The sequence below is a fragment of the Nerophis ophidion genome, linkage group LG08, assembly GCF_033978795.1.
Source record: "Nerophis ophidion isolate RoL-2023_Sa linkage group LG08, RoL_Noph_v1.0, whole genome shotgun sequence".
In the NCBI taxonomy this organism is placed as follows: domain Eukaryota; kingdom Metazoa; phylum Chordata; class Actinopteri; order Syngnathiformes; family Syngnathidae; genus Nerophis; species Nerophis ophidion.
Genome location: NC_084618.1, coordinates 14,868,070 through 14,889,175, shown reverse-complemented (window position 1 = coordinate 14,889,175; position 21,106 = coordinate 14,868,070). Strand labels below are relative to the sequence as shown.

Sequence of the window (21,106 nt, the reverse complement as noted above, 5' to 3'; positions counted from 1 at the left end):
AAAAAAATAACACTTTTTAACACTGAATTTATGTAACTGAATTTTTAGCGTTTGAATTGGGGGATCCGTATCACAGAAGAGGAAAACATACGACAAATAAAAGAAATACAAGCAGAAATAAAATTTAAAAAACAAAAACACTTTGTGGCGACACATTCTGCTGTCAAAATTAAGGCAAGATGGTAAGAACGTTGCATAAAAACCTAGATGGACCAAAAATGAGCCGGGACAATAAAATGGCCAACGACCCGTGCATATTAGAGTTTGTGGTCTTTGATCAACATATCCATACATTTCTTCCCAGATATGATGACTAGACCTCAGAAAAGGTTGTCACTAGTGGAAAATATTGGAGGTTAATTTGTGTCTTTATTACAAACGCTTTATTTATTTATTTTTTACACTGGATTTATGTAACTGAATTTTTTGGGTTCAATTTTGTGACCTGAATTTTTTTTTTTTACATTAAGACAATTTTATTGAAAAACAAATCAATAATTTAAAATTCAGTGTAAAAAAAAAATCCCTTTTTTTACACTGAATTTATGTAACTGTTTTTTTTTTTGCATTTTAATTTTGTGACCTGATTTTTTTTTACATCAAGACAATTTTATTGAAAAAAAAAAAATCAATGTTTTAAAATGCAGAGTTAAGAGGAAAATCACTTTTTTTACACTGAATTTTTTGCGTTTTCATTTTGACCTGATTTTTTCTTTTTTACACTGCATTAATGTAAATTAATTTTTTGCGTTTGAATTGTGTGACCTGATTTTTTTTTTTGTTGAAAAAAAAAAAAATCAATATTTTAAAATTCAGTGTAAAAAGAAAAATCCCTTTTTTTTTACACTGAATTCATGAAACTTTATGTTTTTTGCGTTTGAACTGTGTGACTTGAATATTTTTTTTACACTGAATTTATGTAACTGAATTTGTATTGGGTGACCTGATTTTTTTTTTACATCAAGACAATTTTATTGAAAAAAATGTCAGTGTTTTAAAATTCAGTGAAAAAAAACAAACACTTTTTAACACTGAATTTATGTAACTGAATTTTTAGCCTTTGAATTGTGTGACCTGATTTTTTTTTTTTACATCAAGATAATTTTATTGAAAAAAATGTTTCAAAATTCAGTGTAAAAAAACTACTGTTTTTACATTAATTTATAACAGATTTTTTTTTTACACTGAATTTATGTAACTCAATTTTTTGCATTTGAATTTTGTGAACTGAATGTTTTATTTTTACATCAAGACTATTGTATTGAAAAATATGTCAGTGTTTTAAAATTCAGTGTAAAAAAACACTTTTTTTTTTACACTGAATTTATGTAACTGCATTTTTTGCATTTGAATTTTGTGACCTGATTTTTTTTACATCAAGACAATTTTATTGAAAAAAAAAAATCAATGTTTTAAAATGCAAATCACTTTTTTTACACTGAATTTTTTGCGTTTTCATTTTGACCTGAATTTTTTTTAAATACTGAATTTATGTAAATTATTTTTTTTCCGTTTGAATTTGATTTTTTTTTACATCAAGACGATTTTATTGAAAAAAAAGTTTTAAAATTCAGTGTAAAAAAACAAATATTTTTTTTTACACTGAATTGATGTGACTGAATTTTTTGCGTTTGAATTTTGTGACCTGAATTTTTTTTTTACATCAAGACAATATTATTGAAAAACAAATCAATAATTAAATGTTTTACATCAAGACGATTTTATTGAAAAAAAAGTTTTAAAATTCAGTGTAAAAAAAAAAATACTGTTTTTTACACTGAATTGATGTAACTGATTTTTGTGCATTTTAATTTTGTGACCTGATTTTTTTTTACATTAAGACAATTTTATTGAAAAAAAAATCAATGTTTTCAAATGCAGAATTAAGAGAAAAATCACTTTTTTTACACTGAATTTTTTGCGTTTTCATTTTGACCTGAATTTTTTTTTACACTGCATTAATGTAAATAAATTTTTTGCGTTTGAATTGTGTGACCTTTTTTTTTTTGTTGAAAAAAAAAAAATCAATATTTTAAAATTCAGTGTAAAAAGAAAAATCACTTTTTTTTTTACACTGAATTCATGAAACTTTATGTTTTTTGCGTTTGAACTGTGTGACTTGAATTTTTTTTTTTACACTGAATTTATGTAACTGAATTTGTATTGGGTGACCTGATTTTTTTTACATCACGACAATTTTATTGAAAAAAATGTCAGTGTTTAAAAATTCTGTGAAAAAAAAAAACACTTTTTAACACTGAATTTATGTAACTGAATTTTTAGCGTTTGAATTGTGTGACCTGATTTTTTTTTTTACATCAAGATAATTTTATTGAAAAAAATGTTTCAAAATTCAGTGTAAAAAAACTACTTTTTTTTACATTAATTTATAACTGATTTTTTTTTTACACTGAATTTATGTAACTCAATTTTTTGCATTTGAATTTTGTGAACTGAATGTTTTATTTTTTACATCAAGACTATTGTATTGAAAAATATGTCAGTGTTTTAAAATTCAGTGTAAAAAAAAACACTTTTTTTTTTACACTGAATTTATGTAACTACATTTTTTGCATTTTAATTTTGTGACCTGAATGACAATTGTATTGAAAAATATGTCAGTGTTTTAAAATTCAGTGTAAAAAAAAATATCTAATTTTTTACACCAAATTTATGTAACTGATTCTTTTCATTTGAATTTTGTGACCTGATTTTTTTTTAAACACTGAATTTATGTAAATGATTTTTTTTTCGTTTGAATTTGATTTTTTTTTTACATCAAGACGATTTTATTGAAAAAAAAGTTTTAAAATTCAGTGTAAAAAAAACAAATATTTTTTTTTACACTGAATTGATGTGACTGAATTTTTTGCGTTTCAATTTTGTGACCTGAATTTTTTTTTTACATCAAGACAATATTATTGAAAAAAAATAAATGTTTTCAAATGCAGAATTAAGAGAAAAATCACTTTTTTTCACTGAATTTTTTGCGTTTTCATTTTGACCTGAATGTTTCTTTTTTACACTGCATTAATGTACATTAATTTTTTCTCGTTTGAATTGTGTGACCTTATTATTTAAAAAAAAAAAAAAAAAAAAAAAAAAAATCAATATTTTAAAATTCAGTGTAAAAAGAAAAATCACTTTTTTTTACACTGAATTCATGATACTTAATGTTTTTTTGCGTTTGAACTGTGTGACTTGAATATTTTTTTTTTTACACTGAATTTATGTAACTGAATTTGTATTGGGTGACCTGATTTTTTTTACATCAAGACAATTTTATTGAAAAAAATGTCAGTGTTTTAAAATTCAGTGAAAAAAACAAAAAACTTTTTAACACTGAATTTATGTAACTGAATTTTTAGCGTTTGAATTGTGTGACCTGATTTTTTTTTTACATCAAGATAATTTTATTGAAAAAAATGTTTCAAAATTCAGTGTAAAAAAACTACTTTTTTTACATTAATTTATAACTGATTTTTTTTTTACACTGAATTTATGTAACTCAATTTTTTGCATTTGAATTTTGTGAACTGAATGTTTTATTTTTTACATCAAGACTATTGTATTGAAAAATATGTCAGTGTTTTAAAATTCAGTGTAAAAAAAAAAAAATCAGTTGAATTTTTTGCGTTAATCCTTCCTTGAACTCGGGTCTAGTGAGGTACGCCGACTTCGACGCAGGTCAAACTCTGACGTTTGGTACGAGTTCAGAGGCCAGGAAATGTTTGTCGAATTCCAAACTGTACAACCTGAGAGCGTTCGCTGCATAACTGAGACATGCACGTCTGTCTGGAAGCATTTCCAGCCAGCCAGCGAGCCAACGAGCCAGCCAGCGAGCCAAAGAGCGAGCACCCCATGCGGGGTCGACGTGCTGCTCTGGGCCCTGAGTTCTGTAAACCTGGCAGCTTCCAAACATACACAATCCTGCAGCCAAGCGCTGGATTATCTCAAGTGGTTTTCCACATTCACGCACGCACACGCACACGCACACACACACACACACACACACACACACACGGAATAAGTTGAGGATCTCTGCGAGGCCTCAGTGTGTGAGCGTGTGTCCATAGAAGCCAGGGAAGTAATAATAATATAATACAATCTAATAGAACATGATATTAACTCGGGTTGTCAAAAGTATCGACACATTGATACCCGGTCGATAACAAGGGGCAAAAAACAAACAAACATCGATATCGGCGTTTTTCCGTATCGTCGGTACGGAACACTGAACAGCACTTTTGTCCTCGACGTGAAAAAGGAACACCTGGCATGTTTTTTAAGGCTTGCATGGATTTCTTTACTTAAAAAAAAAAAAAGACGCTCAAACCGTTTTGAGGCCGAAAGGGACAAGCAGTAGAAAATGAACAGATGAATCCCAGTTAACGTGAAAGTGGCTGGCCACGCCCCCTTGTGAGTATTCAAATCATATGTAAATGTCTACATTCCCTCTCTGACGAGGACGAGATTCAAAATAGTACTAGACGTAATTTCCTGGATACAAGTCTACCTTTTTCCTACGCTTTGAACCCTGCGGCCTATAAAACGGTGCAGCTAATTTATGGATTTTCCTTCGGAGCAAATAGTTTTCATTAAACACGTGCAGAGACACTTAAATGGTATGTTGTTTGTGCTACGGCGCCACCACAGGCGCAGCTGGGTGAACGCATACAAGTTTTATATTTCCTGTATTTTATATCATCACTTTGAACTGTTTTATATTTAAATTTTTTATCCTGTAAAGCGTCTTTGAGTACTCTGAAAAGCTTTATAGCAAATAAAATGTATTATTATTATTAAGTCCTTATTATGGCGGATTTATGATTTTTCTTCGTCGACGGCCATGAAGCAAATAGTTTTCATTAAAGGCATGCAACAACACTTAAATGGTGTGTTACTGCTTGTGCTGTGGGCGCCATCTTTTGGACAAGTTGGCTGGGTGAACGAATACAAGTGCTTACTGCTGTTTAAAGCTTTTGACCGGAAGTAGAAGTGCCGTCCTGTTTTCTAGCCGTCCGCAGCGTTTCTCATCATATGGATTCTCCATTCATCACTCCAAACAAAGTTTGTAAGTTTTACAATATAACTAAAACAATTCTTACTTACTAAACTGTCCAGTGTGTGATGTCTGTAGGAGTGTTTTTGGACATGTTATCATTATGTAGAGAAGCTAGTGTCGTTAGCAATAGCTAATATGCTAACACGTTTATGAGTATGTGTTAGTATTATTAATTTGCAAAGGCATTCTTTCTGTATTGTTCCAGTTGCACAAATTCCTTAGTAAATTCACCAAAACGTCCCCGTAGAGGGGTTGAGTCTGTTTAGCTAATTGGAGAGCTAGCTTGCACAGCTAGTGGTTCTATGACCATGACTTCTGTTTTGTTTGATCATCCATTTTACTGCCCTGTTACAAACACTGTTTGAGGCTTATGGTCAATACAGGGCAAGCATTTTTTTTTCTTTCTAGAAATGACTGGGTGTGGAATTATATACCAACGCACTTTATAGGCCGGACAACAGAGTAATAAGAAAAAAGTGGTACCACACCAGGAAGAAGAAAGGTGTACACGGCCAAAGCAGACAAGCGGACCCTCGATAAAGCAGTGCTCCCCTCCTTTGAAAAGATAGCATAAATATAATTTGTGTAACTTCGAATGTGTTCATACGGTAGCCTGCTCACAGCCAGATTCCAGTTCCATGTGAAAATGATGGAATGTTTGGTTTGCAATCTTTTAACATTGAAAAATAGTTGCATATTAAAAATGATACGGACAATTTTGACTCTTGTTTGATAACTTAATTTATTATTACAACCCAGGGGAGCTACTTATGGACACAAAGTTGGGTCATTAATTTGCCGCAACCATAAAATGATCACCTAGCTATGAATTAATAGACAAAATATGAATATGATCATCCATCCATCCATCCATCCATACATCTTCTTCCGCTTGTCTGAGGTGGGGTAGCAGGGGCTGCAGCCTAAGCAGGGAAGCCCAGACTTTCCTCTCCCCAGCCACTTGGTCCAGCTCCTCCCGGAGGATACCAAGGCGTTCCAAGGCCAGCCGGGAGACATAGTCTTCCCAACGTGTCCTGGGTCTTCCCCGTGGCCTCCTACAGGTCAACCATGCCCTAAACACCTCCCTAAGGAGGCGTTCGGGTGGCATCCTGAGCAGATGCCCGAACCACCTCATCTGGCTCCTCTCCATGTGGAGGAGCAGCGGCTTTACTTTGAGCTCCTACCGGATGGCAGAGCTTCTCACCCTATCCTCCGCCACACGGCGGAGGAAACTCATTTGGGCCGGTTGGACCCGTGATCTTGTCCTTTCGGTCATAACCCAAAGCTCAGGACCATAGGTGAGGATGGGAACGTAGATTGAACGGTAAACTGAGAGCTTTGCCTTCCGGCTTAGTTCTTTCTTCACCACAACAGATCGATACAACGTCCGCATTACTGAAGACGCCGCACCGATCCGCCTGTCGATCTCACAATCCACAAGACTCCGAGGTACTTTAACTCATCCACTTGGGGCACTCCAAACTTTTACAGGCGAGAACCATGGACTCGGACTTTGAGGGGCTGATTCTCATCCCATTCGCTCCACACTCGGCTGCGAACCGATCCAGTGAGAGCTGAAGATCCTGGCCAGATGAAGCCATCAGGACCACATCATCTGCAAAAAGCAAAGACCTAATCCTGCAGCCACCCAACCAGATCCCCTCAACGCCTTGACTGCGCCTAGAAATTCTGTCCATAAAAGTTATGAACAGAATGGGTGACAAAGGGCAGCCTTGGCAGAGTCCAACCCTCACTGGAAACGGACCAAGTTCTGACACTCATCGTACAGGGAGCGGACCGCCACAATCAGACAGTCCGATACCACATACTCTCTGAGCACTCCCCACAGGACTTCCACGATCGAATGCCCTCTCCAAGTCCACAAAGCACATGTAGACTGGTTGGGAAAACTCCCGTGCCCCCTCAAGGGCCCGGCCGAGAGTATAGAGCTGGTCCACAGTTCCACGACCAGGACGAAAACCACAGCACACATTAAAAGCGTTACTAAAACGGCCTTCTTTCATCTCCGTAATATCGCTAAAATTCGCTCCATTCTGTCCACTAAAGACGCTGAGATCATTATTCATGCGTTTGTTACGTCTCGCCTCGACTACTGTAACGTATTATTTTCGGGTCTCCCCATGTCTAGCATTAAAAGATTACAGTTGGTACAAAATGCGGCTGCTAGACTTTTGACAAGAACTAGAAAGTTTGATCACATTACGCCTGTACTGGCTCACCTGCACTGGCTTCCTGTGCACTTAAGATGTGACTTTAAGGTTTTACTACTTACGTATAAAATACTACACGGTCTAGCTCCATCCTATCTTGCCGATTGTATTGCACCATATGTCCCGGCAAGAAATCTGCGTTCAAAGGACTCCGGCTTGTTAGTGATTCCCAAAGCCCAAAAAAAGTCTGCGGGCTATAGAGCGTTTTCCGTTCGGGCTCCAGTACTCTGGAATGCCCTCCCGGTAACAGTTCGAGATGCTACCTCAGTAGAAGCATTTAAGTCTCACCTTAAAACTCATTCGTATACTCTAGCCTTTAAATAGACTCCCTTTTTAGACCAGTTGATCTGCCGTTTCTTTTCTTTTTCTTCTATGTCCCACTCTCCCTTGTGGAGGGGGTCCGGTCCGATCCGGTGGCCATGTACAGCTTGCCTGTGTATCGGCTGGGGACATCTCTGCGCTGCTGATCCGCCTCCGCTTGGGATGGTTTCCTGCTGGCTCCGCTGTGAACGGGACTCTCGCTGCTGTGTTGGATCCGCTTTGGACTGGTCTCTCGCGACTGTGTTGGATCCATTGTGGATTGAACTTTCACAGTATCATGTTAGACCCGCTCGACATCCATTGCTTTCCTCCTCTCTAAGGTTCTCATAGTCATCATTGTCACTGACGTCCCACTGGGTCATTATTGTCACCGATGTCCCACTGGGTGTGAGTTTTCCTTGCCCTTATGTGGGCCTACCGAGGATGTCGTGGTGGTTTGTGCAGCCCTTTGAGACACTAGTGATTTAGGGCTATATAAGTAAACATTGATTGATTGATTGACTATCGGGCGTAGCCTCCACTCCAGTACACCTGAATAGACCTTACCGGGAAGGCTGAGGAGTGTGAACACACCCTCCGGTTCCCCTTCTTAAAGAGAGGAACCACCACTCCGGTCTGCCAATCTCGAGGTACCGCCCCCGATGTCCACGCGAGGTTGCAAAGTCTTGTCAACCAAGACAGCCTTAAGGAACTCTGGACAGATCTCATCCACACCCGGGGCCTTGCTACCGAGGAGCTTTTTAACTACCTATGCAACCTCAGCACCGGAAACAGGAGAGCCCACCACAGATTCCCCAGGCACTGATTCCTCATAGGAAGATGTGTTGGTGGGATTGAGGAGGTCTTCTAAGTATTCCCTCCACAGATCCACAACATCCGCAGTGGAGGTCAGCAGAACACCATCCTCACCATACACGGTGTTGACACTGCACTGCTTCCCCTTCCTGAGGTGGCGGATGGTCTAGAATCGCTTCGAAGCCGTCCGGAAGTCCCAAACTCCTCCCATGTCAAAGTTTTTTCCCTCCGCGACGACTGAAGCTGCACACCGCTTGGCCTGTCGGTACCTGTCAGCTGCCTACGGAGTTCCTTGAGCCAGAAGGAACCGATAGAACTCTTTCTTCAGCTTGACGGCATCCCTCACCCTCACTAAGATTACCACCACGACAAGCCTTGTGGCCACAGCTCCAATCAGCCGCCTCGACAATAGAAACATGGTCCTCAATGTCCAGTGCTTCCCCCGTGACATGTTCAAAGTTCTTCCGGAGGTGGGAATTAAAATTCTCTCTGACAGGAGACTGTTCCCAGCAGACCCTCACAATGTGTTTGGGCCTCCCAGGTCTGTCCGGCATCCCCCTCCACCATCGCAGCCAACTCACCACCGGGTGGTGATCGGTATTAAGCTCCGCCCCTCTCTTCACCCGAGTGTCCAAAACATGAGACCGCAAACCCGATGACACAACTACAAGGTCGATCATGGAACTGCGGCCTGGGGTGTCCTGGTGCCAAATGCACACATGGACACCCTTTTGTTTGAACATGGTGTTTGTTATGAACAATCTCTGACCAGCACTAAAGTCCGACAACAACTACGTAAAACAATGTAAATAATGAACACTGACATCAAACTGATACATTATTATTCAGTGTCACTCTGTGGCCCTCCATGAAAAGCAGTCGGACACCCCTGCTCTGTAGTCACAAAACAGATGACATCATTCCTGTTGTGTCGCTACATAAAAGCACACACAGTTTTCCAAATGCTTCGCAGCCCCCATTGATGCAGCCTTGAATGGGATTTAGGTCTGGATTCTGGCTGCACTTTCCGGTTCCTTTTTGTAGCTGCTGACGTAAGCTGGGGGTCACTGTCATGCTGGAAAGTGGACTCTTGTGTGCAGGTGGAGCCACGACTGCTGTGGCATTGAGGACACTTGAAAGCCCCGATGGATGGTCCATGGTAGGGTGTCACACACACACACACACACACACACACACACACACACACACACACACACACACACACACACACACACACACACACACACACACACACAACAACAATGTCCCCTTTGTGCAGGGCTGCCAGTGTAGTTGCAGTCTGATGTGTGAAGTCCTGCCAACACACACCACTGTGTTGGCTTACACTTCTTCTAGCAAAACTATCTCTGCTTGTCTTTAATAAGCTTGGCTGTCAGCGCACACACACACACACACACACACACACACACACACACACACACACACACACACACACACACACACACACACACACACGTGCACGCACACACACACTTGATCTTATTAGCACTAATTAGAAGAGCAGGCTTGATGTTGCTAACTACCTGTCTAAGAGACAACTGCTCCGCTCTTTTCTCATCCGGTCTTTCTTTTCTTCCTTGAACAGCACACTTTCTATCAGCTTTCATGCACCTGTGCCACCACCCACACAGTCACCTGGAGCGCCAGGAAACATGCTGTGCACATCAACATCTTTTACCCCCCTGCCTCCCCAAAAAAACACTTTCTTGCACTTGTCCTGTGTTGCCCACTGCATGTAAAGTAAGTATATATATATATGTACTGTATGTATGTGTGTGTGTGTGTCTGCGATAAGGTAGCGACTTGTCCAGGGTGCGCCTTCCGCCCGATTGTAGCTGAGAAGGGCACCAGCGGCCCCCGCGACCCCAAAGGAATAAGCGGTAGGAAATGGATGGATGGATGGTATGTATGTGTGTGTATATATATATATATATATATATATATATATATATATAAATGTATATATATATTTATATATATGTAAATATATATATATACACACATATATATACATACACACGTATATATACACACACAAATATATATATGTGTGTGTGTGTATATATACGTACATGTGTGTACAAATATATATATATATTCGTATATGTGTGTAAATATATATATATATATATATACACACACAAACATATATATACATACACATGTATATATACACACACAAATATATATATGTGTGTGTGTGTATATATACATACACATGTGTGTATAAATATATATATATATAAATATATGTGTATATATACATACACATACATATACACACATTTATACATATATTTATACATACATACATAAATACACACATATATACACACGTGTGTATATATATACAAACACATATATACATACAAGCACACACACACACGCATATATATATATATATATATATATATATATATATATATATATATTTATATACATACATACACACACATACATATACATACATACATACGTAAATACACATATATATCAATCAATCAATCAATCAATCAATCAATCAATGTTTTTTTATATAGCCCTAAATCACAAGTGCCTCAAAGGGCTGCACAAACCACAACGACATCCTCGGTAGGGCCCACATAAGGGCAAGGAAAATCTCACCCCAGTGGGACGTCGACAATGATGACTATGAGAAACCTTGGAGAAGACCGCACATGTGGGAACCCCCCCGGGGGAGGGTGGGGTATATATATATATATGTACATATATATATACACACACACATATACAGACACACACACGTGTATATATACATACGCATATACATTATATATACATACTATATATATATATATATATATATACATATATATATATTATATATAAAGTGCAGCAATACTTGTATCACACAAGATATCACACATGTAAACACTGCAGCAATGCTCATATCAAACATGATATCACACACAATTAAATGCTTTGCAGGACAGCTTGTATTGCACATGATATCACACACACTTAAATAAGCTGCAAAACTGCTTGTATTGCACATTATGCCACACACAATTAAACACACCGCAGGACTGTTTTTATCCCACATGATATGTCACACACAAGTCAACACGCTGCTCGACTACTTTTATCACACTTGGTATCACACACACAAGTCAACACGCTGCAGGACTGCTTGTATTGCACATGATATCACACACACCCAAGTCAACATGCTGCAGGACTGCTTGTATCACACATGATATCACACACACCCAAGTCAACATGCTGCAGGACTGCTTGTATCACACATGATATCACACACACACAAGTCAACATGTTCCAGGACTGCTTGTATCACACATGATATCACACACACACACAAGTCAACACGCCGCAGGACTGCTTATATGACACATATCTCACTCAAGTCAACACGCTGCTCGACTACTTTTATCACACTTGGTATCACACACACAAGTCAACACGCTGCAGGACTGCTTGTATCACACATGATATCACACACACAAGTCAACACGCCGCAGGACAACTTGTATCACACATGATATCCCACATAAATCAACACGCTGCAGGGCTGCTTATATCGCAAATGATATCACACACACACAAGTCAACATGATGCAGGACTGCTTGTATCGCACATGATATCACACACACACACACACACACACACACACACACACACACACACACACACACACACACACACACACACACACCAACATGCTGCAGGACTGCTTGTATCGCACATTTTACATGTAAGCAGATATAATCCAGTACTTGTTTTTTTTAAGATATTGATCTAATTGCAATATTGGATGAAGACACTCCCAATATGTATCATACTTCAGTCTTATATTCATACATACTGTATTAAAAACCAACATTTAAACAAACCAAATACCTTTTAATTTCATTTTGTATCATATTTAAATTGATGATTTTATTATTAGTCAACTTGTCTTGTCAATATGTTGAACTATGATACTATAAACATGAATGTTAAATATATAAAAATAGTTGGTTTGATCAACTAAATAAATGATTAAAATAAAATGTAACTTTTGTCTCATACAGAGAGTACAGTACAGTACAACAGTGCCCCCAGCTGGGCACCAGCATGTATTACAGCATAAATTACTGTACATGCATGTATTACATGCATTACAGCTTGCATTGCAGAATGTACTACAGCATGTATTACATCATGTATTACATGCATTATGTCATGTATTACAGCATTATTACATGCATTACAGAATGTATTACAGCATGAATTACACGCATGTATTACATCATGTATTACAGCATGAATTACATCATTTATTACAGCATGTATTACAGCATGTATTATAGCATGTATTACAGCATGTATTACAGCATGTATTACAGCATGTATTACATGCATTACAGCATGCATCGCAGCATGTATTACAGCATGAATTACATCATGTATTACAGCATGTATTACAGCATGTATTACAGGCATGACATCATGTATTACAGCATGTATTACATGCATTACATTATGTATTACAGCATGTATTACAGCATGTATTACATGCATTACAGCATGCATTGCAGCATGTATTACAGCATGAATTACATCATGTATTACAGCATGTATTACAGCTATGACATCATGTATTACAGCATGTATTACATGCATTACATTATGTATTACAGCATGTATTACAGTATGTATTACAGGTATGACATTGTGTATTACAGCATGTATTACATGCATTACATTATCAATCAATCAATCAATGTTTACTTATATAGCCCTAAATCACTATGTATTACAGCATGTATTACAGCACGCATTACAGCATGCATTGCAGCATGTATTACAGCATGAATTACATCATGTATTACAGCATGTATTACAGGCATGACATCATGTATTACAGCATGTATTACATGCATTACATTATGTATTACAGCATGTATTACAGCATGTATTACATGCATTACAGCATGCATTGCAGCATGTATTACAGCATGAATTACATAATGTATTACAGCATGTATTACAGCATGTATTACAGGTATGACATCATGTATTACAGCATGTATTACAGGCATGACATCATGTATTACAGCATGTATTACCGTATGTATTACAGCATGTATTACAGGTATGACATCATGTATTACAGCATGTATTACAGGCATGACATCATGTATTACAGCATGTATTACCGTATGTATTACAGCATGTATTACAGGTATGACATCATGTATTACAGCAAGCATTACAGGTATGACATCATGTATTACAGGTATGACATCATGTATGACAGCATGTATTACATCATGTATGACATGTATTACAGCATGTATTACAGGCATGACATATATGACAGCATGTATGACATCATGTATTACAGCTTGTATGACATTTATGACATCATGTATTACAGCATGTATGACATCATGTATGACAGCATGTATTACCGCATGTATGACATCATGTATGACAACATGTATGACAGCATGTATTACATCATGTATGACAGCATGTATGACATCATGTATTACCGCATGTATTACAGCATGACATCATGTATTACAGCATGTATTTCCGTATGTATTACAGCATGTATTACAGGTATGACATCATGTATTACAGCATGTATTACAGGTATGACATCATGTATTACAGCATGTATTACAGGCATGACATCATGTATTACAGCATGTATTACCGTATGTATTACAGCATGTATTACAGGCATGACATCATGTATTACAGCATGTACTACAGGCATGACATCATGTATTACAGCATGTATTACAGGCATGACATCATGTATTACAGCATGTATTACCGTATGTATTACAGCATGTATTACAGGTATGACATCATGTATTACAGCATGTATTACAGGCATGACATCATGTATTACAGCATGTATTACCGTATGTATTACAGCATGTATTACAGGTATGACATCATGTATTACAGCAAGCATTACAGGTATGACATCATGTATTACAGGCATGACATCATGTATTACAGCATGTATGACATCATGTATTACAGCATGTATTACAGGCATGACATGTATGACAGCATGTATGACATCATGTATTACAGCTTGTATGACATGTATGATATCATGTATTACAGCATGTATGACATCATGTATGACAGCATGTATTACATCATGTATGACATCATGTATTACCGCATGTATGACATCATGTATGACAGCATGTATTACGGGTATGACATCATGTACGCCATCATGTATAACATCATGTATGACATCATGTATGACATCATGTATTACATCATGTATGACAGCATGTATGACATCATGTATTACCGCATGTATGACATCATGTATGACAGCATGTATTACGGGTATGACATCATGTACGCCATCATGTATGACATCATGTATGACATCATGTATGACATCATGTATGACATCATGTATGACATCATGTATGACATCATGTATGACAGGTAGTAGTAGTAGTATTAGTGTCACTGACCTGCGGCTGCTCTTCTTCCTGGTTGCCTCTTCATCCTCCTTCTGTCTGTCCAGCAGCTTCTCACCTTTCTGCAGCAGCTTGGCTCTCACCAGCTCGCTCGTCTTCTCACCTTCCACCTGCAGGAAGACGGCCATGATGCACCCACACACCCCTCACTCTTCAAGTCTGACTTACCTCACATTCATCCCCCGACGCCTTCTCGTCTCTTTGAAGGAGAAAATATGATCATTATGAATATAAATATATCTCTATAACTATATTGAAAGATCAAAACGCTAACTGTTCAGTCTTCACGGTTTGCTTACTTTTCCAGCACGGGAACAGAACTGAGTCTGGGGTCGTCCTTCAACAGGTCGTGGCTGCTCTTGCTTTTCCCTTTCAGGCTCTGAGCAGAGCAGACACAACATGAGCCGTGTGTGACACAGCGGGGCATCCGTCTGATATCAGCAACAAAATACAAGTATCGAAGGATATCCACTTGAATGGAAAATGTGCCACACAAGCAGTGTGTGTGATATCATGTGCGATACAAGCAGTACGCCAGTGTGTTTACTTGTGTGTGATATCATGTGCGATGCAAGCAGTACGCCAGTGTGTTTACTTGTGTGTGATATCGTGTGCGATACAAGCAGCACGCCAGTGTGTTTACTTGTGTGTGATATCATGTGCGATATAAGCAGCACGCCAGTGTGTTTACTTGTGTGTGATATCATGTGCGATACAAGCAGTACGCCAGTGTGTTTACTTTTGAGTGACATCATGTGCGATACAAGCAGTGCGCCAGTGTGTTTACTTGTGTGTGATATCATGTGTGATACAAGCAGTACGCCAGTGTGTTTACTTTTGAGTGACATCATGTGCGATACAAGCAGTATGCCAGTGTGTTTTTAGTTGTGTGTGATATCATGTGCGATACAAGCAGTACGCCAGTGTGTGTGCTTGTGTGTGATATCATGTGTGATAAAAGCACTCCTGCAGCGTGTTCACTTGTGTGATATCATGTGCGATACAAGAAGTACGCCAGTGTGTTTAGTTGTGTGTGATATCATGTGCGATACAAGCACTCCTGTAGCGTGTTCACTTGTGTGTGATATCATGTGCGATACAAGCAGTCCTGCAGTGTCACTAATTGATAGATGATATCACACACAGTTACAAGGTGAGTGTCTTTTCAGCTCTATTATTGCTCTCGGAGTAATTTCACTGCATCAAACATTTTCTAAGAGTCCAAAGTATGTGTGATTCTCGCTGGCGTCGTATCGGAGTAATATCGATATAGGCCGATTCTGGAGGCTCCGATATTGGAAGTGAGGGAGAAATACCTGACTAACTTGATTGACCATCTCCTCGTCCTCTTCCGCCTCCTCCCCGAACGACAACAGACTGAAGTTCCTACAACAAACAGATGAAGTGAGAGGCCTGGCACTCTCTGCAGTTGAGTACCAAACAGGTGCTCACTTTGTAGCTTTGGACTGAGACTTCTTTCCTTCGTCCTTTTCTTTATCCTTTTTCCCCTTCCTGGTTTCCCGCGGCTCGATGTCGTCAAAAGGAGAATGCAACACCTGGGAGAGGAATGCGGATGTTGATATCACGATGGCGTTGGGGGTCGGGGGTGGTTCTTACCTCTGTGGATCTGATCTTGTGGGGGTTGAGCGGGCGCTCGTTGGCGTCGCACTGCACCTCCGCCAGCCTCAGCAGGTTGTACACCGTGTCTCCCGTCACCTGACGTCGCACATGGAGGGGGTTAGGCTAGGACTTTTTTTTTTTTTTTTTTTTTTGGGACGCACGCGAAGCCTGCCTGCACTCACCTTGCCGAATATGGTGTGTTTGTTGTTGAGCTCGTCGGCGCGGTCCAGCGTGAAGAAGAACTGGCTGCCGTTGTCGTGCGGCCCGCCGTTCGCCATGGCGACCAAACCCCTGCGGTTGAAGCGCAAGCGGGAGTGGAATTCATCCTGAGGGTGGGAGGGGACACAAACGTTACACTCAATGTTTATCAAAAGTGCCACTTTCTCACTTCCCATATCGCGGCCTTGAGTAGTGGCCGATACCGATGTCGATCCAATGCGATATCAGCCCAAGTCATGCATACTTACACTAATTTGCAACAATGCAGGTACAAAAAAACACTAAACGGTCCATTAATAAACGTCTGGAATGGACTCACGTTGTCTTTGAAAAAAATCACAATATTTTGTAGTGGGATACTTGTATCGGAGATTTTAGATGCAAGTTGATATCATCCGATTGTATCAATATCGGGACACTTAAAATATACAGTCAGGATGTCCTGATACAACTTTTTCAATCCCTTTTTTAAATTTCTTTAAAAAGAATAAAAATCATATATTTAAATATATATATATATATATATATATATATATATATATATATATATATATATATATATATACACACACACATATATATAAATATATATACATACAAAAAATTTTTATGTATGTAAATTTAAATAAGAAATGTACGTATGTATATATATACATATACACACACACACACACACACACACACACACACACACACACACACACACACACACACACACACACACACACACACACACAAACACAAACACACACACACACATTTATACATGTATACACACATATATACAGTGGGGCAAAAAAGTATTTAGTCAGCCACCGGATGTGCAATTTCTCCTACAAAACACAACACACAAAATAAACATGTAAAGCTCACTTTATTAAGTTATTCTTCCTTCATGAATCCCTCAAATTCTTATTCTTCAGTGTCCTAATTAAACATGCCACAACAGGTCTCACAACTACGACCTACCTTATTTCCCTAGTAGAAGAAGAAGCGTGCGGTGCATGCTGGGATATATGACTGAGGGAGGCGTGCTAAGTTTAAACTCAAGGCGATCAGTCACACAGTAGAAGACGGGAAAAAGAGCAGCAGCGAGAGAATTTAACATTAACAGCAGCGACTCTGACTCCTTTAATGATGACTCCAACGAGACGGAGCCGGGCATGTTGGATGCCGTATTCGCCCAACTGTTTGATTTGAACACTGAAGAAGAAGAATTTGAGGGATTCATGGATGAGGAATAACTTAATAAAGTGAGCTTTACATGTTTATTTTGTGAGGTGTGTTGTGTGACATTATTGTTTGAGCAACGTTGAGTTATAGATATATTATTGCTTTGCACTATTTCCAGTGTTACTATATTGTGATTGCACTAACGTTTGATTTACCGTGACAGTATCAGACTTTTTTTTTACGTGTTTATTGAATCAGAGAAATTAATAAAACAGCTGTTTATTCATTTTGGGAGTGAACAGAGTTGTCAGAACGCTAGTTTGTAATCTATTAATAAAGTTTGACTGACCTATCTGACTGTTTTGTTGACATTCCCTTTAGCGCAGCATAACTTAACCTAAGCCTCTACTCTGCATCTATTCTATGCGCCTTATATATGAACAAAATATTAAAATAGGCCATTCATTGAAGGTGCGCCTTATAATCCGGTGTGCCTTATGGTGCGGAAAATATGGTATATGTATATATATATATATATAAATGTGTGTGTGTATATATATATATATATATATATATATATATGTATATATATATGTAGGTGTGGGAAAAATCACAAGACTACTTCATACCTACAGAACTGTTTCATGAGGGGTTCTGTAGCTTCATGAAACAGTTCTGTAGAGATGAAGTAGTCTTGTGATTTTTCTCACACATACATATTGCGCTCTACCACGGTATCGAGCACTATTCTCTGGATAATCCAATCAAGACACATACATATATATATATATTCAAAAGTTTGGGGTCACCCAAACAATTTTGTGTTTACCCATGAAAAGTCACACTTATTTACCACCATATGTTGTGGAATGAATAGAAAATAGAGTCAAGACATTGACAAGGTTAGAAATAATGATTTGTATTTGAAATAAGATTTTTTTTTACATCAAACTTTGCTTTCGTCAAAGAATCCTCCATTTGCAGCAATTACACCATTGTAGACCTTTGGCATTCTAGCTGTTAATTTGTTGAGGTATAATCTGGAGAAATTGCACCCCACGCTTCTAGAAGCTGAATAAGAAACTGAATCTGCTCACAGGAGGGTCGGTTTTGTAGCTTCTGTAGAGAGCTAAACTGTTTTCAGATGTGTGAACATGATTGCACAAGGGTTTTCTAATCATCAATTAGCCTTCTGAGCCAATTAGCAAACACATTGTACCATTAGAACACTGGAGTGATAGTTGCTGGAAATGGGCCTCTATACACCTATGTAGATATTGCACCAAAAACCAGACATTTGCAGCTAGAATAGTCATTTACCACATTAGCAATGTATAGAGTGTATTTCTTTAAAGTCAAGACTAGTTTAAAGTTATCATCATTGAAAAGTACAGTGCTTTTCCTTCAAAAATAAGGACATTTCAATGTGACTCCAAACTTTTGAACGGTAGTGTATATATATGTGTACCAAAATATTGGTATCAGGTCAACTGTAATATATACATCAATATAAAACACTTATATCGAGGTACGTTTTTCAGCCATATCACTGTATCAAAGATTTGACATGCAAGTTGATATCACCCGATACTTGTGTTGTGCTAATATTGGACTGATACTCAATATCAATATCAAATAGGAATATATACAAAATAGGAACACCCTGACTGTGAATAAAGGGTGTTCCAATACAGCAATTTCACTTCTGATACAATACGAATATTGGAGCTTTGAAATAGGCTAATACTGATATTGAGCCCATACAATGCCTGCAGGAATGATACAGTACAGTTGTATCATTTTGCAGCATGGAATGCTCTACAAGGTTCCATCAAGTGAAATGAGTCCAGTGAAGGACTGCTCGAGTCGGACATTTCACATGCAAGTCGATACAATCTGATACTTCTTTTTTTGCTGATATCAGACCCAACAGTATCAGGACACGGATGCTATTGATGAGACCAAACAATGTATGCAACACTTGTCAGACCTTGAATGTCCTCCCGTATATGGACTCTCCTCCTGTCCCGGTCCCAGTCGGGTCCCCACCCTGGACGATGAACTCAGGCACCACTCTGTGGAATTTTGTGCCATCATAGTAACCTGAGGACATAATGACAGTACCACACTTGAGGACATAATGACAGTACCACACTTGAGGACATAATGACAGTACCACACTTGACTTGTGCAAGTGTACGCCCTTTGCAGGTTACCATTAGGTCATATATATATATATATATATATATATATACACATATATATATATATATATATATATATATATATATATATATATATATATATATATATATATATATATATATATATATAAATATACACATGCATGAAGTCTTGATTCAGGTGTGTGGGACATGTTGTGTTTACCTTCCAAGCAGAGTTGCACAAAGTTCCTGCAGGCTTTCGGTGTTTCTTTGGACCAGAGCTCGATGTCGATATCACCTGCTGTGGTCTTCAACAACACCTTCAACACACCATCATGTCAATTACTGCACGTTAGCACACACGCACGCACAAATACACAAACAAACACACACACACACATTACCACACACACGCACAAATACACAAACAAACACACACACACACACACATTACCACACACACGCATGAATACACATGAACACACACACACGAGCGCACACACACACATTAACACACACACGCACAAATACACACAAACACAGACACACACACACACACACACACACATGCATGCACAAATACACACTCACACACACACATACAAAAACACACAAATACACACAGACACACAAACACACACAGACACACACGCACTCACAAACACACACATACACACACACAAACACACAAACAGACATACACACACACACACAAACACACAAATACAAACACAGACACAGACACACACACAAAAACACACAGACACACACACACAAACAAACACAGACATAAACAGACACACACACACGCAGACACACAAACACACAGACACACACACACACACATTAACACACACAGACACACATGCACACACACACAAACAAACAAACACAGACACACAAACACAGACACAAAAACACACAAAAACACACACTGACACACAAACAAACACAGACACACACACATTAACACACACACAAATATACACACACAGACACACAAAAAC

General features: G+C 38.2%; 1 protein-coding gene across 1 annotated transcript in view; it reads right to left on the bottom strand.

Annotated features, from left to right (window-relative positions):
- cwc27 (CWC27 spliceosome associated cyclophilin) overlaps window positions 1–21,106 on the bottom strand; it is a 49,971-nt gene that overhangs the window by 27,802 nt on the left and 1,063 nt on the right. The window contains exons 3-11 of the mRNA XM_061907795.1: window positions 20,323–20,419; window positions 19,925–20,037; window positions 16,725–16,868; window positions 16,540–16,638; window positions 16,375–16,478; window positions 16,239–16,308; window positions 15,222–15,301; window positions 15,091–15,121; window positions 14,917–15,032 (exon numbers count right to left, since the gene is read on the bottom strand). Coding sequence (XP_061763779.1) covers window positions 14,917–15,032; window positions 15,091–15,121; window positions 15,222–15,301; window positions 16,239–16,308; window positions 16,375–16,478; window positions 16,540–16,638; window positions 16,725–16,868; window positions 19,925–20,037; window positions 20,323–20,419 — 854 coding nt within the window. The remainder of the gene's footprint in view (window positions 1–14,916; window positions 15,033–15,090; window positions 15,122–15,221; window positions 15,302–16,238; window positions 16,309–16,374; window positions 16,479–16,539; window positions 16,639–16,724; window positions 16,869–19,924; window positions 20,038–20,322; window positions 20,420–21,106) is intronic.